The 23,094-nt window shown below is 32.3% G+C and overlaps 6 protein-coding genes across 6 annotated transcripts; 2 read left to right on the top strand and 4 right to left on the bottom strand.

Moving 5' to 3' along the window:
* Positions 1-652: 652 nt before the first annotated feature.
* Positions 653-1,300, bottom strand: HELRODRAFT_158879 (hypothetical protein; the record flags this gene model as incomplete). Its single annotated transcript, XM_009010841.1, has 1 exon — positions 653-1,300. The coding sequence occupies one exon, from the start codon at positions 1,298-1,300 to the stop codon at positions 653-655; it is 648 nt and encodes a 215-aa protein (XP_009009089.1).
* Positions 1,301-4,225: 2,925 nt separating this feature from the next.
* Positions 4,226-10,027, top strand: HELRODRAFT_105298 (hypothetical protein). The gene is made up of 4 exons (XM_009010842.1): positions 4,226-4,281; positions 8,474-8,698; positions 8,953-9,030; positions 9,114-10,027. Exons 1-4 carry the CDS (start codon positions 4,266-4,268, stop codon positions 9,584-9,586), a joined length of 792 nt encoding a protein of 263 aa, XP_009009090.1. The 5' UTR covers positions 4,226-4,265; the 3' UTR covers positions 9,587-10,027.
* Positions 9,911-13,366, bottom strand: HELRODRAFT_158881 (hypothetical protein; the record flags this gene model as incomplete). The annotated part of the gene is made up of 3 exons (XM_009010843.1): positions 9,911-9,949; positions 12,695-12,758; positions 12,828-13,366. 3 exons carry the CDS (start codon positions 13,364-13,366, stop codon positions 9,911-9,913), a joined length of 642 nt encoding a protein of 213 aa, XP_009009091.1.
* Positions 13,367-13,607: 241 nt separating this feature from the next.
* On the bottom strand, positions 13,608-14,420 carry HELRODRAFT_158882 (hypothetical protein; the record flags this gene model as incomplete). Its single annotated transcript, XM_009010844.1, has 2 exons — positions 13,608-14,042; positions 14,124-14,420. The coding sequence occupies 2 exons, from the start codon at positions 14,418-14,420 to the stop codon at positions 13,608-13,610; spliced, it is 732 nt and encodes a 243-aa protein (XP_009009092.1).
* An 821-nt stretch (positions 14,421-15,241) lies between these two features.
* Positions 15,242-15,835, top strand: HELRODRAFT_158883 (hypothetical protein; the record flags this gene model as incomplete). Its single annotated transcript, XM_009010845.1, has 1 exon — positions 15,242-15,835. The coding sequence occupies one exon, from the start codon at positions 15,242-15,244 to the stop codon at positions 15,833-15,835; it is 594 nt and encodes a 197-aa protein (XP_009009093.1).
* A 5,005-nt stretch (positions 15,836-20,840) lies between these two features.
* On the bottom strand, positions 20,841-22,615 carry HELRODRAFT_158884 (hypothetical protein; the record flags this gene model as incomplete). The annotated part of the gene is made up of 2 exons (XM_009010846.1): positions 20,841-21,431; positions 22,472-22,615. 2 exons carry the CDS (start codon positions 22,613-22,615, stop codon positions 20,841-20,843), a joined length of 735 nt encoding a protein of 244 aa, XP_009009094.1.
* Between the last annotated feature and the right edge of the window lie 479 nt (positions 22,616-23,094).

Consider the following 23,094-nt stretch of genomic DNA (forward strand, 5'->3'; position numbering starts at 1 on the left):
TTGCTACTTTGAACATTTTTTTCGAACTCACATCAAATTCCATTTCCTTCATTAACCTATCTGATGCTTTCGTCATTGCAGTTGCCACTGCCTGTTTTGCAACCTTCTTAGCCTTCCTATACTCAAACTCCGCTTCCTCCGTCATGTTCCTTCTCCATACCCTAAACCTTTTCTTCTTGACCTCCAAAGCCCTTCTTATATCTTCATCCCACCACCACGTCTCACCATGCCTACACTTTCCTTTCGTCCATCCACATACTTTATCTGCCGTAGCCAACATACAGTCCCTGTATCTCTCCCAAACATGTCCATCCTTACCACTTTCCCAATTTTCAGCCACCTTCACTTCAAATGCCTTCCTCACCTCTGCATCTTGCAACTTCCATGTCTTTCTCTTTGCCACAAACTTATCCTTCTTCCTCCTCCCCATTTCTTTTGATGTCACATCCATCACTCCCATACTATGCTGCAGCATACCAGGTATCGCCTTCACATTCTTCACATACTTCCTATGTTTGGCCTTTACCAATATATAGTCTATCATAGACCTAGGCTCCCCTGACCTATAAGTAATCAATCGCGCTGGTTCCCTTGTAAACCAGGTTTTTCCCACCACCATGCTATGTGCATCCGCCAACTCCAACACTCTACTCTATCCCCATCCCCCATGTACACCTTCATATCCGTCTGCATCCGCCCCCACATGACCATTCAAATCACCCAACAACACCACAAACTCATCCAACCCCGCTTGCCCAATCTCGTCAGAAACATCTTCATAAAACCTATCCTTCTCCTCTTCCTTCCTACTTTGTTGCGGAGCATATCCTGATATCACCCTCACTATTACTTTTCCAAACACCATCACCACCACAATTACACCATTGCTTCTCCGCCTCACTTCCAACACCTTCACCAACTCTTCTCTTACCATCACACCAACTCCTTCCGTACCATCATCCCCCTTCCACCACAACTTATATCTTCCACCTTTAGCCCCCACAAACCTTGTACCCTCACCCTTCCATCTGATCTCCTGTAATGCAGCCACGTCAACCATTTTCCTCTGCAGCTCCTCCACCACTTCCAAACTTCTTCCTGTCAACGTGCCTACATTCCAGGTACCAAACCTCCAACCCCTTGGTCTACAAGTAGTCCTTCCATCTATAGTGCCTTGCACCTCCTCACTATAGAGTGGGGTGCCAGTAGCCAGACCATCCACAGGGCCTTGCACCACAACCCCATGGACTGGGTCTCCGGAGATTCTTCGCACCCTCTTCTGCCGGATACTGAGGGCCATTGTTATTTCCGTCATCATAAGTATTATTTTTTGGCTAGTTTTTACGCAGGACACCCTTCCTTACGCAACCACAGTTATAAGCGGTGGGCCTAGCCTTTGATGATCCAACATCACTCACAAGGCAGTGAGGGTCAGTTTAATGTCATAACCAGGACATGATAAATGACACCTGCATAAATGACATAATAAATGACACCTGCATAACAAATTCATTCATTAAATCTATAAATAGTTTTAAGGTAATAATAATAAAAGTTGAATGTCAAGATCATATTGTTAAACTACAACAAAGGTTTGATTGATGGATAGATGAATGACCTAACTATGGATAATAATTAATATTACTTTCATCTCTAAAATAATAGAAAAAGTAGTTTTTAATCAACTGTCATCCTATTTAAACTTTAACTCCTTGCTACCTGTATCTCAATCTGGTTTCAGACCTGCTCACAGTACTGAAACTTCTTCATTCAAAATACACAATGATATCCTTCTCTCTAGTGACAATAGTAATCTTACTCTTCTTCTTGCTCTTGACTTTTCCTCGGCTTTTGATACTGTTGACTATACTATTCTCTTGAGACTGCTGCATCATTCTTTTAATATTACTGATTCTTGTCTATCTTGGTTTTCTTCTTATCTCTGTAATCGTTTTTCTTCTGTTGTTCTCAATAATTCTACTTCTAACTTCTCTACTCTTACTTTCGGGGTACCTCAGGGTTCTATCCTTGGCCCTCTTCTATTTATACTCTATACTTATGAACTACCTCGTATTATTAATAACTTTTCTTTCTCTGGTCAACTATATGCTGATGATTCTTACATTTATACTTCTTTTCCTCCATCTAATCTCGATAGTGTTCTTCATAATTTATCTCTATGTCTTTCTTCAATTATTGTTTGGTCTGACTCTATGTGTCTTAAACTTAATCCTTCTAAGTTTGAATTAATTTGTTTTAATAAATCTAAACACTCTATTACTATTCCTCCTATTATCTTACCTGATTCTAAAACTCTTGATGTCTCTCATAAGTTTCGTAGTCTAGGTTTTATATTTGATTCTACTATGTCTCTCTCTTCTCAGATTAATAGTGTTGCTAGAAGCTCTTACTTTCATCTACGTAGAATAAAAAAACTTTTGCCTTTTCTTGATGATCCTACTCTTCTCCTTCTTGTTACTTCGTTAGTCTTATCTAGGATAAATTATTGTAACTCACTTTACTATGGTCTTCCTGACTCTATACTCTATCCTTTAAGTAAAGCTTTTAACTCTGCTGCTCGTTTAGTTGCTTGTGCCCCTTTCTTTTCTCATATATCTCCATATCTTGTTCTCTTGCACTGGCTACCTATAAAATATAGAATAATTTTTAAAATTTGCACGTTCATGTATAAGTCTCAATCTAAATTATTTCCTAAATATTTATCAGATATATTAATTGAACCTAAACGCTCCGGTTTACGATCGTTTTCTTGTTCTCGCTTTTTCTTAACTTGTGTTAAACACTCTTTTGCCAAATCTGCTTTTGCTTTTTCTGGTCCTTTTCTCTGGAACTCTCTACCTACTTCTCTGACTACTTCTCCATCACTTGCGAAGTTCAGTGCGGATCTCAAGACACATCTGTTTTCAAAATTCATTGAGGAGCGCTGTTGAACATCGCGGAAATAGCGCTTTGTAAGGTAATTGTTTGATTGATTGATTGATTGATTGATTGATTGAATGTGAAAAAATAGCTGTAATTGAAATTAGATGATAATCTGTTGGTAATGAAAAATGTTTTATTTTAGAAATAGGATAAATTGTCCTTGATTTCTATTGTGGTGGGATGAATGATTGTAGAGTGAACTTGAAGTGTAACAGATAAATAATACCATGGAAGGAGACCATTTGGATTAATACCAGATAGCCATGTACAGGCCATGAACATCTATAAAATATACCATACTATAGAGAAGTCTATGGTACAGGTCTTCGTTAACATGTGCCGAGCTGTAGGTGGCGTAAACTGTTAATGCTGATTAGCGGCGGTTTATATTGTTAGTGAAATTACAAATTACACTCCTGCGCGAAAGTATTGTACGCTTGACTTATCTACGGTTTTTGGCCAATAACTAAAAACGAAGATACTGAATACTTCATGGAAGGTGGCAGAAAAATTGCGTAATGTCCCATATAATAATGTTCTATGTATATGAGATTATCGAAAGAGTTGAAAAATTAGACTATAGGGATTGACTGAAAGAAGGTGGATTAACAACACTAGAAAGTAGAAGATGCGAAGGATGCGAAAGATGTATAGATCTGAATAAGACATATATAACTGGAAAAGAAGAAACACCGTTCACCAGGTTCTTTAAACTAGAAAAAAGAAAAGGTTTAAGAGGCCATAGATACAAGCTCTTCAAGAAGACAAAAAATTCAATAAAGCAAAGATTCTTTAGCAGCAGGGTGGTAAACGCCTGGAACGAGCTGAGCGATAAAATTGTCCCAGGGGATTCATTCAACTATTTTAAAATCAAGCTAGGATACTATAAATGTATTTTGTAGTGATTCATACACAGATGCTAGTCTACTGAACCACTTTAAACTTTGTTATTATTTGTTATTATTATTTATATATTTAATCCATACTATTTCTATTAAAAACATATATATATATTTATTTATATATATAATGTAACTTTCTACATGTTATATTCCATATATGTGATCAAAAATTTATATCTCTGTTTAAATAAAGTCTATGAAAATAAATAATCTAAGAAAATTATTATAAATAAACAATGAACTTTATTTTTTGGCTTCAACGATTTTTAATGATAATCTTTAATCTTTGCTATTTATAATCTTTATTGAGCTTAAATTTAGCAGTTCTCGTATATTTTCGTCAGTCGCGGTACCTTGTTCGACTTCACGTAAGGATTACTATTTCCGCCGATTGTTGGTGCCTGTCCGGAAAATTCATCAATGGAGGTTAATTTAGGTACTGCTCGAAACTTTTATTAACAGTTATTTTGTAATAAAATTTTCTGAATGTTATATTTACTTACATTATGCAAAAGTAACGGATTCTTGCAAATAAACTCAATAAAAATAAAATCAAGTAAGTTAAGTTGTCACTGGCAGATTATCTTTCTTTCTATGGACTTAACTAAAGCCAACAAATGTACCTTAACCTTTACCTAGGCTGTGATGATCTATGTAGTGTCTAAGCTGTTATAAAAATTATAAATATATAAATAAATATATGTTGGTAATAGACCATAATTTTTACAATATTCTATAAAATAAGTTCTACCGAATGTTTGGCATTAATATGCTTGTAGTTCGTTTTTTTCGATTTTTCTCACTAAAGTCTTTTGGTGAACGTTTAGTTTATTAAAATTCAAAATAAACTTATTTTTCGAATTCATGCTGTTAATAAGGCCATATTTCGATTATAAATGAATCATCTTCAGTGAGATTTAGTTTATATAGGGATCTGCAATTTTAAGAAGCATGTAGTTGTCAACATGACTCATATATTGGGATTACTACTACCTCACTGACTAGAAGGCTTACGACACATAAACAAGAGTGGTGCTATCAAATCTCATTTGGGCTCAACACACTCAATCACTATAAGCCGTGAAACCCTCGACAGCAACAATAAATTAATATACCAGAACACCAACTACATGCATTATAAAATTGCAGAAGCAGTCATAATTGACATCAATAAACCAAAATAAATATACAACAAAAAATAACAACCTCACTCCCAACCCGGCGCTTAATCAACAATGAAAACAAAGAAGTAATAAAAACTAGCATTGTAAATAGTGACAAAGAAGAATATGATGCTATTGATGAAGAAAAGGAAACCAACGAAGACGGACCAGCCAATAAACAAACCTGACATCTAATTTCCATCTATGTTCACTTTGACAAAGAGCAGCATAAATTTAGAAAATAAGTTTATTTTGAATTTTAATAAACTAAACGTTTTCCAAAAAACTTTGGTGAGAAAAATCTAAAAAACAAACTACAAACATTAACGCCAAACATTTGGTAGAATTTATAGAATATTGTAAAAATAAATATATATACATATACAATACAAAGCAAAAAAAACACTTGAGAAAATCTAGCAAACCTTCATCAGCAAACCTTTAGCTTTTTTAATCTATTTTGAAAAATAGAATGTATAGTAAATTGAATAATTTTTTGAAATAATTTTAAGTTTATATTATAATGGTATTTAGTAATAATTATGAGTTGATTAGTGTCAAGGGATAGGATAGGGTTTGGTAGGGGTTAGAGAACATTTGTTGACCTTAGACTTAGACGAGTAAAAAAACTTATAATAATTGAAAATCAAATAAACCAAATTAATAAGAATAAGGGTAAGACTAATTGGCTGCTTTGCTTGCGGAAGATAATGAAACACAATTTTTCTTAATTTTTAATCAAAACAAATTGTTCTAATGTAATTAATATATTATTAATAACATGCATTTGAATAAAAGTTGTATTAAAATAATGCAGTTTATTACAACAACATCACAAAAATATATGGCGGCTTGCCTGAGATTTTTATTAATGTATGCGGTATTTAGCTGACTTTTCATGAAAACGTGATTTGTCTTAATTTAAATTTTAATTGAGACAAAATTTTATAATATAATTGAATAATTATTCATAATAGGTATTTAAACAAAAATTGTGTTAAGATAATGTGGTACGTCGACAATGTCACAAAATATAGTGACTCACTTGAGATGTTTATTAATATACCTAGTATTTGGCTGACTTTTCACAAAAACACAATTTTTCTTAATTTAATCAAAACAAATTGTTACAATATAATTGAATAATTATTCATAATATGTATTTAAGCAAAAATTATATTAAAATAATGTGGTACATTGCAACGATATCACAAAATATATAGTGGCTGACTATATTTTCAGCCACTATATTTTGTGATTTTGTCTCGATATACTGCATTATTTTAATACAATTTTGGTATATTTACATGCTATTTAATTATATTATAACAATTTATTCCTATTAAATTAAGAAAAATTGTGTTTCTGTGAAGTCAGCCAAATACTGCATACATTAATTAACATCTCAAGTCAGCCACTATATATCATCATTGTAAGCATCATCATCACAATTATTATCATTGTAAGCATTATCATCTTAATTGTTTTGTTTTTGGGGCAAAACATCTAGCCTAGAAAGTTTATTGGATAAAACTTTCTTCAGCACTATTCCATGGTCTGAAGGGTGAAAGTGACAAGGGATGAAAGTTCAACCATGAAATTAAAAAAGCAAATCATTTTTAGTTCTGGTGAAACCAGGGCATCGAACCGTAATTTTTTCGTTATGGTATCGATTCAATCAGAAAAACGATTTCGGTTCCGGTTTTTGTTCCTGAAATATTGAGTTTTTTGGTTTTCCTTTTCGCTCTGAAACTTTATTTTTTCAAACATAATTTCTTAAACGCATGTAGCGGACACACAGAAATCCAACTATCACCACAATGCCAATTGAAATTAAATTTTATATTGTGAATAATAAGAAATCAATAACAAAAATGATTTTTAAATGTCGTCAGTATAAAAGGAAACGTTTCTAATATTTTTTTCAACAAATTAAAACAATCATTGCAAAGATATTTTGAAATCGCTCATAATAATATAAGATTGTTTCTAAAAAGATGAAAATTATCTCTGATTATTAATATATCTTCTTAAATGTTTTCATTGAAACCACTTCTGCAGTCTCTGAGGATAAATTTTAATCTAAAAACAAATATGTAGCTGGTACTTCAAAATTTTGAAGATGATCGCACTTGATCTCTAATTTTGAAGATTATATTGGATTTCTCTTCACGTGTCAATTCTTACTCAAATTATCGGCGAACTCAATCGGAAAACAAACGAAAAGAGAATAACAAATTTTCAAAGATAATAAAAATTAACATAGCATTTTAAAAGACGAAATTTTAAAATATAAAAAATTATTTTTTCTGAATTTGACAAAAATATTTTCTTCTAAATTTTTAGCATCAAACCGTTATTTATTTTGGTCTTGGTTTCGGTTAAACTAGCAAACAATATTTTGGTTCAGTTATGGTTTTTGTTCCAAGCAAAATTTTGGTTTTTAACAATTTTCGGTTACGGTTCAGTTCTGGTTCAATGCCCTGAGTAAAACATTTTAATAGAGGAAAATAATAGAAGGCAAAACGTGCTGCTACTATTCTTGACATAGATCAGATTTCTTGTTGTTTTGATATTAAGTTTAGCAATTGATGTAACACCATTCTTGATCTAATTTTATGAGAAATAATGTTACTTTAAATCACTGGAATAGCATCCGCAATAATTAATGAAAATTGTATCTATACAGAGTAATAATATTCAACTGGTAAAAATGTTAGATGTGAGAAGATGAGTTATTTTTATGTGTAAAACAGGGATGCATGTAATGTGGCAGGTTTAGGCTGTCAAACTAATGAAATCGGTTGATGGGAAAAATTTAGCAGGTCAAAATTATTGCTGTCCAATTAAAGAAAAAACACATTATTTTGTTAACAAATTCATAACTAATGCCTGCATTAAAAAATATTGTTGATTGTTTCATCAGAATTTAAATGAAATATATTCTAAATCATTTTTTTCATAACTTACTGTTTTACATAACATTATGTGCTAAGCAAGATGTTTTGCATTTGATATCCGTATATCTGTCGTGTCAGCTATTAACAGCTGTTTGAGTCTTTGCAACCTTACTCTCAAAAAATTTATGTTAAACTTGAGTGAACCCACTTGTTGTGGCTTAGTTATAATGATGCGCTACAACAAATCTTGCATTCAATTCACCAGCATATAACCGTTTCTTTCACCAGGTGGCATTTGAGAATGTTGTATTTCAATTTGCAAAAAAGTATTATTTTTTAACAGTTGTATGCCATTTTCAAGTTCAAGTCTGTTAAATTAGATTTAAAAATTAATGGAAACGTTTTAATAATATTAATCAAAGAAACTGAAATTAAAGAAAATTTCACATTTTCATTAATTTTATGTCCTGTTTAGCGTGAGGTTTTGCATTTTAATTTTTACTGGTTTCAAGCTCTATTCTTATTTTAAAATAAGCTAGCCTTAAGACCTCAATAACCTTCACAGAAATTTTGCCTGAAGAGCGTAAAGGCATGTTAAAAGTTATTTGCAATAACTTAGAAACTTTGGCAGACAATGGTACTACATCAGAATTTCTCAATAAGTTGATTGTCTTAACAGATATATGTGAAGCTTGGAAGAATAATGACACAGTAACTGTTCTGATTTCAAATGGGACAGAACAGTCATCAAATGATTTAAATAATGATTATGGAGAAGATTCACTGCTAGGTTTTTTACATTTTATAATAACTTTTACGTTTTCGTACAGGTCATTCTATCAGTTGTAATTAATAAAGCTATTTTTTCATGTCATTTTGAGCCATATTTTTAAAACCACGTTTTATCAACTTATTGTAAACTCAAACACACCTTTTAAGCATCGAAATGCTCCTAATGTTATTACAAGCCAATTTCAGAAATGCAATTTTTTGTTAATTTCAAGTTTTGTTTCTTAAATTTTTTAACTACCTTGTATTTTTAAGATCCAGAAAATAATCTGAAAAATTTAAAAACTGAAATGAAAACAGAATCCGAAAATGAAAATGAACACTTAAGTTCAAGTAATATTATATGATACTTTTAGGATTATGAACTTTGTGATTTTGACATTATAAATTTATTCACCTTATTTTTACAATTTCAGAAAATGAACCAAAATATAATGATATAACATTCTGTTGTGAGCATTGTGGCAAATTATGTAAAACCTCTCAAAGGCTAAGGAACCACATAGAGGTTGTTCATAAAAGGGAAACTGCAAACGATACAGTCGAAAAACAAACTTTTCAATGCTACATTTGCAATCGACATTCTGTAAGCTCAGAAGGCTTGAAACGTCACATGTGGATACACACGGGAGAAAAAAGGTGCATGTGCAGCAAATGTGGTAAACAATTCTCGCGCCCGGAACTCTTGAAACGCCACACAAAAATTCACACGGGGGAGGAACCTTACATTTGTTCCTTCTGTGGCAAGAAATTCGTCTTCAGTCAGCATTTAAAGAAGCACATCCGAATACACACCGGCGAAAAGCCGTATGTCTGCAATGTCTGTTCCAGAGGGTACGCCAATGCTGAAACGCTTAGGAAACATATGGAACTCCATTCTAAAGGATAATCTGTTATGTACAATAAACGTGCATATATGCATAGTATATATATTGTTTATTTTCGATTTTGGTCTTTGTTAACGTTGATAAGAGTGCGTTACAAATACTCTGTTTATACACACACACACAGATATATATATATATATAATTTATACATTCACATATATATATATATATATATATATATATATATAGCGATTCTTAAATCATTGAATAATACAATTTTTATTGTTTATAAACATAACAAAATCAATGGTTTTTCATAGGTTTTGTTTGTTATGTCTAGAACTGATAAATGCAACTGAAATTATTTTGTTTGTACAATGAAAAAATTATTTCCATAAGTGAAGTTCAACTTTAGATTTGTCAAACTAAAAGACGGTAATTGTGATTGTTGTTTTAGTTGAATGGTGACAAGATTATAACAAACTAAATTTTGAAAATTTTAAGCTGTATTAAATTTATCAAGAATCTGACGAAATATCAATTAGTTTAGCTCAAAATAATGTTTAAATTTTGGTGGAGGTTAAGAGAGTAACAATTTTTCAGTTTTTGTTACAATGGTGCAGACTTTTCTAACTTCATCTCTACGGCGTTTTGTACAGTTCTATTTGACAATAATTGTATATGTTTCACGAGATTATTTGGATTTTAGTTAATTTTTATTTCGTCAATTCAAATTTAATAAGTAAATAATATAAATTAAACTTTAGTAAAATATTAAACTTGAGTAAAATAATAGAAATAAAATGACGTGATAGCCAAAAATGATAACTACTTGTGTCAGGCTACAATAAAATCAAGTTAACACTATGGATATATATGTAATAATTGTTATTATTGTATATAGTAATTACATGTGTCACTTGTTAAATATCACCACATTTCAACTACTACAATGATCGGGTTTTGTGGTGGTCGATAGTCGTCAATGTCCTGAAAGGATAAGGCCCGAGAAAGGAGAAGCTCTATATCCACCATAGATATAATTATATTATTATTATTAGATTATTTATATATAAAGCGCCCTTTATTGTTCTCAAAGGCGCTAACAATGTAAAAGTTGATTAAATGTGCTAATGCAAAAGTTGATTAAATGTTTCACTTCAATCAAATCATATCATGAAAAGTTTGTCTGAAAAGATGGTTCTTTAGCTTTCTTCGAAATTCAGTAATTGACAACCCACGATTTCGCAAGTCAACCGGCAAACTGTTCCAAATCTTCGGTTCCATAACAGCGAAATCTCTTCAACCAACAGCAAGCTGAGTTTGTCGAATTGTTAACAAATCTAAATCGTTTGACCGTAACTTCTGACACTGTAACGGTGCATTTCTTGGAACAATTCGATCCATTAAATATTTCGGCGCTAATCCATTAATGCTTTTATACACCAGTAGGGCAATTTTGAAGACAATTCTTTGTTGAACGGGCAACCAATGAAGATTGAAGAGAATAGGAGTAACATGATCAAAATATGAACCACCAGTTAACAACTTGGCAACCCGATTTTGAATTAATTGTAACTGTGCAACATACTTTTTGGGTAAACCGTAGAATAAACTGTTGCAATAATCGATCCTCGAGTGAATGAACGAGTGAATTAAACATTGCAATGTATGCATATTTAGAGATCCTGTGATGAGTCTCAATTGGTAAGTACATTCTTTCAACAACATCTTCATGTGCAATTGCATTGTCATGTTTGTATCAAAAATAAATCCAAGATTTCGTGCTGACGCACAAAATTCGATGACAGATTCCTTTATTCTGATAGTGTTGATACCCACTCTATTCACTTGTTGCCATGTACCCACAGGCAAAAACTGGGTCTTGCATTGGTTCAACTTTAATCTGTGCCCCATCATCCAAACATCAATGGCTGATAAACACGATACTAAATCATCGACCACATCACCAAACGACGAGGGAGAGGAGTTGGCTATTATTTGGATGTCGTCAGCAAATGCATGAAACCTGAAATTGTACGACTCAATTATTGTGTAGACATCTGCTGTATAAAGCAAAAAGAGAATGGGACCTAAGACGGAACCCTGTGGTACACCGTATGACAAAGCATCGACAGCTGCCAAATTTGTTTTGAATAAAATTTGTTGAGTACGACCAGCAAGGTACGACACGAACCACTTGTGAACGACTCCCGATATGTTTGCTTCAGTTTTTTGAGAAGCAATGCATGATCGACGCAATCGAACGCCAAGCTCATGTCCAAGAGAGCAAGCAATAACACATTTTGTTCGTCTATTGATGAATACAACCTTGACGAAACATCAATTAAAGCCGTTTCCGTCGAGTGAAACACACGATAACCCGACTGGTGAACCGGCAGAAGATTATGAATTTTCAAATGAGAAGCAAATTTTGATAAAACGATTCTTTCAACCAACTTTGACAAAAACATAAGGTTAGATACAGGTCGGTAATTTTTTAACTCATGTCTATCAAGAGAATTCTTCTTCAAAATCGGTGTAACAACAGCATTTTTAAGCGCTGATGGAAATGAGCCAGAACTTAAACACAAATTTATGAAAAACGTTAAAAACGGTAAAAACAAATCAACAAATCTTTTAAGAATTTTTGTGGGCACACAATCAAGAAAACAAGATTTTGATGGAGACTCTAAAATGACTTTTTTTATGTAGTTGTCAGTACAGGGCGAGAAGTTTGAAAAAGATTCTTCATCAAGATCACATGGAGTGAATGCTGGTTCATCACAATGATTGGTTGAATTACGAACATCATCAATTTTGCTTTTGAAAAACTTGAAAATGTCAAGAAAACTATGATCAACTTCTGATACATCCATTACCTGTTCCATTCCAAGCAAACCGTTAACGGCATTCCAAAGACGTTTTGGTTTGTTACTATTTGATTCCACCAAGTCTTTCTAATAACAATTTTTTTTTACAAACAAGCAATATTTATCTTTAATAGCTTGTCGCCAGATATTCTTATTTTTATTACTTGGGTTGTTTCGATAAGCCCGTTCTAATCTGCGACATAGCCTTTTCAAATCCCTGCACTCTCCGTCGAACCAAGGGGCTAATGGCACATGTTTAGAGTTGACATAGTGTAGTGGAGCCACTTCATCAACAACCCTCCTCATCTCACGATCAAACAACACAAATGCATCATCCACGTCATCACTATCAAACGGACCACTGATTGGAGAGTTTAAAATTAGTGATTTAAAACGATGTGTATCCAAACGGTTCCAAGAGCGTACCAACCGCCTTGTTGTCAATGGTAGCCTGACACTGACCGAGAATAAAACATTAATCAGACCATGATCTGAATAAACACCACTGGGATCCACTCTACAATTAGACAAAGAAGTATCAGGAGTGGACGCAACTAAATCAAGTGTGCCACCCAAGTTATGGGTAGGCTCATTAACCACGTTTGTTAACTGAAACGAATCAAATATTTCAAGCAGATTAATTGAGTGTGTATCACCAGGCCTTTCAATATGAATGTTAAAATCCCCAGCCACTATCAAACCATCACCCAATGCAAATAAATGTTCCAACACCGATGTCAGCTCACCAAAAAACAAAGATGTGACCAATTTTGAACCTGGTCTGTAAATACCAAAAACAAAAACTTTGCGACGCTCAAAAGAAAATTCAACTATAATAGCCTCGAAGGTCTGAAAAACCGGAACTTCAATTTTCCTGGCCTTGAACATCTTCTTGAAAAAAACAATAAGACCACCATGGTAAGGATCATGAGGCCTCAACACTTGCAAGAAACTAAAACCTGGCGGCATGGCCAACTGAATAGAAGGATCTTCAGGAGAACCATGCCACTTTTCACACAAAAGGAAAATGTCCAATCCACCAGATAACAATTGATAAACAACATTAAACTTTGCTATAACAGACCTTATATTAAGAAGACCAAAATTTAATACTAAATGATTGCAGTTTTTTGAAGCTTTACTATTTTCCAGCGTCCCACTTGGCCCCTCACTCGGTATAAAAAATGGCCATCATTATAGCTTCTTTAGTTTAAGCATCGGCAATCAATTCTCGCAGCTCAACGCGCTGATCACGTGTTAGATCATGACTGATTTTGATTTTGTTGAATTCACCCTCGAGAGACTTAATTTTCGAAATACTACGCATGACTCTGTTTTTGATGACAAAACTGGCGAATTTAACAATAACTGGACGTGGAGTTTTGGAATCATCAATTTTCCTCCCTTGTCTGGGGACTCTTAAAATATCATCATCCTTGATAGAGTTATCAGTGAGAAAGCGCAAAATAGCAGAAACTGAATCATTGTCCTTTCTATTAGATTCAATTAAGTTGAAAATAATGACGTGGTTTTCTCTCTCTTTGATAGTATTCACCACTTCGAGGGTACGCTGCACAACCTTGACGTCATTTTTAACCGCATCGATACCCTGTTTGACTATACCAATCCAAGATTCATTCATCTGCTGCTTGAAATTGTCAAATGATTTATCGAGCGTATTGTCGACGCTGTTGATCTAGTTCAACCTATCACCATTTGCTACTACCAATTGCTTTAGTTCGCAAAAATCTTTACATAACGCGGTTGTATGTTCAGAAATCTTTTTAATTTCCAATTCTATTTCATCATTTTTATCCAGAATTGGTTTGGTCAATGTTTTCAAACCATCGAAAGACCTGAGGCAACCATCGCAAATGTATCTGAGATTTCTACAGATGTTCATGGCAGGCAGAATGTCTTTAGGTACACTTTCTGCAGGCTGAACATAATCACAAAAACAGCATGTAACGCTATTAACACCATTTTTGATGCCTTTAGTGGTCGAACGTGTATCTTTAGACATAATGCTTCACAGGCAAACAGTGAAAATAATAAACCAAACTATTTATGATCTTTTGCAGCAAAACAAAATATCCAAGCACAACGACACAGTTGTCAAGGTGACTTTATGATTATATATATATATATATATATATATATATATATATATATATATATATCAGTAAATTTTGGTAACAAATTTTCATTTAAGCATATTCCATACTTGATCGAGTATATCGCGATGATACAACTCCATGTTTGGATATTAGAGAAGAGGATCTAAAACGTTTGTTAGAAATATGCACGAAGCAGTCACCGTTTGTATGCCCCGCTGGACACATGTACGTGCAAACCGATGGCGTAGCTATGGGGTCTCCACTGGGAGTCTTGTTCGCAAATTTTTATATGGGAACAATTGAATACAAAATCTTCAAGCGTTATCGTAAACCTCTCGTATATTGTAGATATATCGATGATATATTTGTCTTAACCAAATTTTAGAGAGATATAACACAGCTGAATAAATTGTTTCACTTTAACTCATGTTTAAAATTTACTGTGGAAAAAAGTAATGACAATAAATTGACCTATCTTGATATTTTAATTGATCAGGTAACACCCAACACATTTCGCACATCTGTTTACGTCAAACCAACCAACAACGGGATATGCATGAAAGGAAATAGCGAGTGTCCAGATCGGTATAAGAATAGTGTGATAATATCGTATGTCAGACGGGCATATTCACACAGCTCTGAACCACTTGAATTTCGTAAAGAACTCGATAAAATAAAACAATTCCTTGTCAACAATAATTTTAACAATTCAACAATAGATAAAATAATGACCAATGAAATTAGAAAGATTCAAAATAATAATATTAAGGTAAATGATAACAATGAAAACGTTAAAAACAACTCAAGTTATAATCACAATGTAACCGACAATGATAACCACGTTTCTATCGATCATAACAGCCATAACAACACAAGCAACACTGACAACAACACAAGAAACAACACAAACAATGACGACAATATAAGTGATAATAACACGAACAATAATGATAGACGTATTATCAATGCTCATGATAATGATAACATAAATAACAACGAAAACAATGGTAACCATGTTACTATTGCACAAGTCATTGTCGATAACCTAATCAACAACGACAACCATGTTATTTCCAATAATCTTGTCAGTAATGTAAACAACTCAAACAACGACGTTGTTGCTGATCATGTCGGTGACAATGATGCAAACTCTATTACCAACTCTAACAACAATAACAGCGACAATAACGATGACCATGTGGATCATGACAATGATAACAACACAATCAATGACAACCTCGTTATCGCAAACTCCATTCATAACAATAACAACAAGTCAAACAATAATACCGACAGTGAAATTAACTTTATTTTATCGTAACTTAATGAGCTCTTCGTATAAAGAAGACGAATATATAATTAGAAAAATCATTAAAAAAGGAGTCCATCCAGTTGATTCTAATGAAAAAATAAACCTTCTTATTTATTATAAAAATTTTAAGTCGCAACAACAACTAATAAAAAATAGTCCCAACGTTAAACTAGCAACAACACAGCACTCCCACGTCATCTACCAATTTCTATGTCCTCACGAAGACTGTAGGCTTCGTCCATCTTCTTATATTGGAATGACTACCACAAAACTGACACGCCGTTTAACCTGCCATTTGAACATCGGAGCTCCAAATCAACACTACCATGACTGCCACAACCAGCAATTATCCCGCAAAATATTAGAAGATAATACTAAAATATTAATGAAAGACACTAATTTTAACAGACTACAAATTTTAGAATCCCTATTTATTAATATTTATAAACCTAATTTGAACAAACAAATTTATTCCAATTTTATTTTACCTTCATCACGAAATGTTTAATTTATTATTATTATTATTAACATAATATTGCACATATAATATATTTTATTATGTTATATTACAAAATAATTGTTTATTATACTTAATTTAACTACTTACGTTATTTAACTTTAATCGTTACGTTACTTTCGCGCTCAAATCTTATTACGTCATCTGACAGTTTATTGTTATGTTTTATTTGAATTAATATTAAATTGCCTGAAGATGAATTATAAAATTCGAAACGACGCTTAATAAATAATTATATAATGAATATTGGTGTTCTTATTTTTAATTTAAATTATAATTATTAAAAATTAATAAGAAAAATAGAAAATCTTAATAAAAAATTAAATAACAATAATATAAGCATCGCGTTTAATATATATATATATATATATATATACATATATATATATATATATATCCATGTTTAACGCGCATACGAAGTTATAAAAAAATTAAATCAGACCTTGTTCAAATAAATTATTGCTGTCTTATTTATTATTCAATAGCAAATAAACCAATAGGTAGAAAACGTTAAAAGTATATCTCGTTATATAGTATCATTACTATAATTGGCAATTATATAGTATAATTATATTAATCAATGGTTGAAGATATGAAGAACATAATAAAAGATATTCAGACAATATATCTGTAACATTGTAAGTGGTTCTGCGTATGTCAGAGCTGCAATAATAAAGACTAAAAAAATTATGTAGAAGAATTGGCATGCTTGTTATTATATACGTAGCGATAGCATATTCAACGCGTAAAAACTTATTGTAATATTCTCCTTTCTTGATGCTCATCAAAAAGGCGTTTAGCAACTTTAATTTATTTCCATCCAATTGATGAAAAATTACTCCACATTTCAGTTGGCAAATATTAAATTTCTAAATTTCACAAGGTATACCTTTGTGTGTTAGAATGAATGCCTCTAGTAGTGGCTACAATCGAGAAAAAGTAATTATACTCCTCTTTTCCAGATTTTTAACAAAACTTATCAACTTATGTCTAAGTACAGGAAAATTCCCTAAAATGGCCAAACACGGCATAGTCGTACCTATTCTTAAAAAACAGATCTGGATGTGAGCGATTTAAATAATTATAGACCAATAACCAGATTTTTTTATAATTGACCTTATATATTGAACAAACCTAACCTGAGTTTTAAGTCTTTTTGATCGAAGTCCTTGATTTTTTTGCCGCTCGTCTTTCTTTCTGAATCATTTATCTTTTCATCACCATTTTTTCTGAAATTTAATCTAAATCAATTCTTTCGCTGGTGGAGATCTGACAATTTTTCAGTAATACCTATATTGGCCCTCAAACGCATATGCGCTCATTTTCAGTGCGCTTTAGAGTCTTGATTTTGATTCGCTTTGGTTTTGATTCTACTATGTCTCTTCTCAGATTAATAGTGTTGCTAGAAGCTCTTACTTTCATTTACGTAGAATAAAAAAACTTTTGCCTTTTCTTGATGATCCTTCTCTTCTCCTTCTTCTCCTTCTTGTTACTTCGTTAGTCTTATTTAGAGTAGATTATTGTAACTCGCTCTACTATGGTCTTCCTGACTCTATACTCTATCCTTTAAGTAAAGCTTTTAACTCTGCTGCTCGTCTAGTTGCTCGTGCCCCTTTCTTTTCTCAGATATCTTCATATCTTGTTCTCTTGCACTGACTACCTATAAAATATAGAATAATTTTTAAAATTTGCACGTTTATGTATAAGTTTCAATCTAAATTATTTTCTAAGTATTTATCAGATATATTAATTGAACCTAAACGCCCCGGTTTACGATCGTCTTCTTCTTCTCGCTTTTTCTTAACTCGTGTTAAACACTCTTTTGCTAAATCTGCTTTTGCTTTTTTTGGTCCTTTTCTCTGGAACTCTCTACCTACTTCTCTGACTACTTCTCCATCACTTGCAAAGTTCAGAGCTGATCTCAAGACCCATCTGTTTTCAAAATTCATTGAGGAGCGCTGTTGAACATTGCAGAAATAGCACTTTATAAGCTAATTGATTGATTTGTTTTTCAGTTTTCGTAAAATTTCTAATTAATTTAATTAACAAGTTTAAATATTTTTGCACTTTTACAGTTTACTAATAATTTCATTCATTTTTTAAACATTTCATTTATTTAAGTTATTCATTAATATAATTTTTTCATTCATTTGGAAAATATTTCAGCATACTTAGTGTTTTTTCTGGTGTCATATGAATCGTAACGATCTCTGACCGATCTATTATATATACAATATATATGTATATATATGTACGTAAAATAGAACAAAAAAATCACATAATTGCTACATCTATGGTTTCAGTGCTAAAAGGAGTTGCTAAAAAGTCGTTGCAAGGATTTTCCTCGTTATAATTAGTTTAACTTTGAGGCTGGTTTCGTGCTTGCAGAAATGATTACAAAACTATTATTTGTACTGTTGGCAATAGATTGCTTGAATTGTGAAAAATCAGGTACTGAACCGAATGTAAAAAGTATCTTTGGTTGGTAGTTATTACATTTATAATACAACATATCTTAATGATTTGATTTTGATTGATAATTTAATAATTAAAAAATGACTATCATTGTTATATCAATTTGTTTGATATTATTACCAATCTTAAACCGATTACTGATGGCCTGGTTGCCTGGTTCGAGTATGAATACTCATACTGTCTGTCCAAAAATCAGACAATTTTAAATTAAACATATATGTGTGTGCTGTACATAATACATATGAAATTATCCTTTGTGTTGCAAAACTTAAATTGGATATATAGTTTAATATTATGATTATAAATAAATCATGAAAGATTATAAAAATTATACATATATATAATTATAATATAAATATAGAAGATGGAGTATCAAAAGAATATATATTATATATTGAATAGAATCAATAGACTGATAGTCTGAAAATTGTTAATATTTAATCTAGAATAATGATAATTTATAATAGGCTCTACACATCACATGATTCAGTTTGTGCTATGGTTTGCCTACACAAGCAAATAGTGTCTGTGTGGATTTCCTTACCTGAACTCATTTTATTAGATATGTTGCAAACGTTTAATTTAATTTTTCTTATGCACAAGGTTATATCCGAGATGCACAAATCTACATCAGCTGTAAATCATAGACTCCTAAATAATAGATACTAGACGGGAAACTGAAATTTACACATGCCCAAACTGAGGCCATGCATTCTATACTACACACATAAAGTAAACAACGAAACGTCTTTAATTCTGCAACTCTTAAATATTTTAATACTTTGAACAAACGATTAACATGTTAAAACGATAAATATTTTAAACATTTATTAAAAAAATAAAAACATTATTTATTGCAAAAAAATATATAATTATGAAAATAAATTCAAATGTTCTGTAATTTACAAAGTTTTCTTTTTTTTTTATAATAAATAGTCTTTTTTTCATTTGCATTTTCTGTAATTGATATAATTAAATTATTTGCAACAATGCTGAAAAATACATTTGAAATTAATTGTTTGAAACGTCTTTAATTCTGCAACTCTTAAATATTTTAATACTTTGAACAAACGATTAACATGTTAAAACGATAAATATTTTAAACATTTATTAAAAAAATAAAAACATTATTTATTGCAAAAAAATATATAATTATGAAAATAAATTCAAATGTTCTGTAATTTACAAAGTTTTCTTTTTTTTTATAATAAATAGTCTTTTTTTCATTTGCATTTTCTGTAATTGATATAATTAAATTATTTGCAACAATGCTGAAAAATACATTTGAAATTAATTGTTTGAGATCATGCCCTGTGGTGCAAAATTCTGGAAATTCATTCTCCAAGTCATTATTGTCATTATATCTATTTACGATATCACCAAATAATTGTTGCTGGTTTAAAACAGAGAAATTTGTGTAGTAAAATATAATTGTTTTTTAATTCTTCAAATGCTTTCCAACATATCAAAGAAAAATGAAAATTACATGATGATGGTCTTTTTGTCCCCAAGATTTATTAGATCAAAATATGTTGTTCTGGAATCATCATCCAATTCGATTTCAAAATATGAATTTATTGCCAAATTTTCCAGACAATGTGCACATTTATTTTTATGAAAAATAGATCTAGCAATATATCCTGCAACAACATAAATAGAATCAAGCGTTGTTTTTTCAGGCTCGTAAAGATATTTGAATTGGTCAACAATATCATCTGCCATTTTTGAATAGTCTGAATTTTTTGATGAAGAAAAAGCCAGTTTGATATCATTAAAATCAAAATCACTATTTTTAAATAATGAAATTCCACACTTCTACAAACTAATGAAACTCAGGTGTCACTAATATTGAACAACTAATAGATAAATGATGATCTTCAACAACCTTTACTTTTAGTAATACCATGTTTCCTCGAATATTTTTTCCCAAAAATTGCCCTAGGTCTTATATTCGAGGGAGGGCTTATATTATTATGCCAATTTTTTTCGACATCATTTATTTTTCCCAAATACAATAATATTTTATTCAAATACAATAAGATCATCATCTTCTGGGATATCATCATTTTCTTCCAGATCAAGACCTTGAATTCCAGCCAAGATTTCATTTGACTCCAGCTCCTTCTGTATCATAGGTCCAAATCTATCGTGTTTTGCGATGTAGCTTGCTTCAAATGGCGATGTTTTGTCCAAGTACCCTGCTTTCAGAGCCTTTGCAACACAGCTATCAATGACTTTGCCCCATGCATTCCTTACCCAAGAGACTACCTCCTGCAGATTAGGCTTCACGAAGTTGTTATTTTTGTTCCTTGACATCCTATTCTCAATATAATCATTGATTTCAAGTCTGAGGTAATCCTTGAAAGGCTTGTTTATTGCAATGTCCAAGGTCTGGAGGTAAGCAGTCATCCCTGCTGGGATCATAACCTGATCAACCCTTCTTTTTGCCAAGAAGTTTTTCATATCCTTTGCACGATGAGTGCTTGCAGAGTCCCAAATGAGGAGACCTCGTTGACTTCCTCTTAAAACAAGTGGCAGCATAAGGTCCACCCATTTTCTTATTACATTCTGCGTACTCCATGCCTTTTCTGATTTCAAGACATAAACTCCTCCCTGGCATTCAATCTTTTCTTTCTTTCCTTTGGTAATAAGAAGTGGAGCAGCTTTCTTCCCATCCAGACGAATTGCCAAAATGCAGGTGACGCGTGCACTTTCATATCCAGTTGATGGTACATAAATTGATGAAGCTCCTCTGAAGTCGACTGTCTTTTGAGTGTCCTGACCCATGTAAACAGCAGTCTCATCCATAGCAATCATGTTGGAGAGCTGATACTTTGAAAAATCCAAACCATCCATGAAAGACTTGAACATGAGAGCTCTCTTGACAGCTTCTTTATCCTCAAGCTTGAACAGTGTTGTTGATCTTCGTAGTGAGAGTTCATACCGCTGAAGGAAGCGATCCAGCCAACATTTTGAAGCTTTGAACTCCTCAGGAGGGATGTCAAGTGTAGGAGCCATCTCGAGAGCAAAAGCTTGAATCTCAGCTCTGCGCACAACCATACGGTTTTCTCTCTTCTCAGCAATCCAGTCAAAGATGATGTCTTCTAACTCTGGAAAGAATGGACGATTTCCAGAGCCACATTTTCTTTTTTTTGCCTGCCCATCTTCAACCTTTTGATTGAGATCATCATACTGTGCTCGCCATTTCCTAACCATTCGTACGTCCAACTTCTTCTCTTTGCAAAATGCAGTAATATTTTGATCTCTGCATTCTTCCACAATTCCTTTTTTGTATTCGACAGAGTAACTTTTCCTCTTGCCACTCATCTTAAATATGGGCAAAATGTACAAAATAGTTTATTTAAATAGAAAAAACAACCCTTACTTTGACAGCTTTGTAACCTCAGGATATGCTTGAAGGAGGAAAAACAGTTCGAAAAACGAAAGATCCTCGAAAAACGAAAAATCTTGCAGCAGTTGACGTTTCCGGTGTGGTTTTGACAGAATTTTTTGTTGTTGTCAGCTGATTCATACTAGAAATTATAATCGAGGGAGGGCTTATATTCGAGGGAGGGCTTATATTAGAAAAATAGACAAAAAACGTGCTAGGTCTTATATTTGAGGGATGTCTTATAAATGAGGAAACACGGTACCATGTTGTTGTCTATGAATTTAATTATAAATTCAGTAGAAAAAGTTATTTCTTTCTCTAATTTCATTTTAATATCTTCAAGATTCAGACCTACGATTGAATCTTCTTCCATAAAATTTCTTTCCAACTCTCCGAGTCTTTCCATTTCTTTATTATTCCTACTGCTTTGAAGCGCATTATCTGATCTTGATGTAATTTTTTCACACAACATATGTTTTGAATGATTAGAAAAAATAGTTGGAACCGAATCGGGTTTAAGTCTTATCTAAAACGTATCCTTGTTGTTTCGGCGTTGACGAGCGATTTTGCTGTCCTGAGATGATGTGATGAAATCATCTGGAGTGAAATGCTTCGAACAAATCCTGGTATGTTGCGAAGGATGAAAATCTTTTCTCGCGATATTTTTCAACCACTTTCTTGCTAATTCTTCGTCATCAATTGAAAATTTATGAAACGTGATTTTCTGTTTTTCCCGTAATCTCAGACTCCAAACGATTTTCTGACGTATACCCAGATTTACAGCCATAAACACAACATTTATTAACCATTTTGAATTTAATTATTAAAAATGAAATATTTTTAATAATTTTAATATTTTTAAACAAATCAGCGAAATAAATAGCA

This window comes from Helobdella robusta (assembly GCF_000326865.2).
Source record: "Helobdella robusta unplaced genomic scaffold HELROscaffold_1, whole genome shotgun sequence".
NCBI classification, from domain to species: Eukaryota; Metazoa; Annelida; class Clitellata; order Rhynchobdellida; family Glossiphoniidae; genus Helobdella; species Helobdella robusta.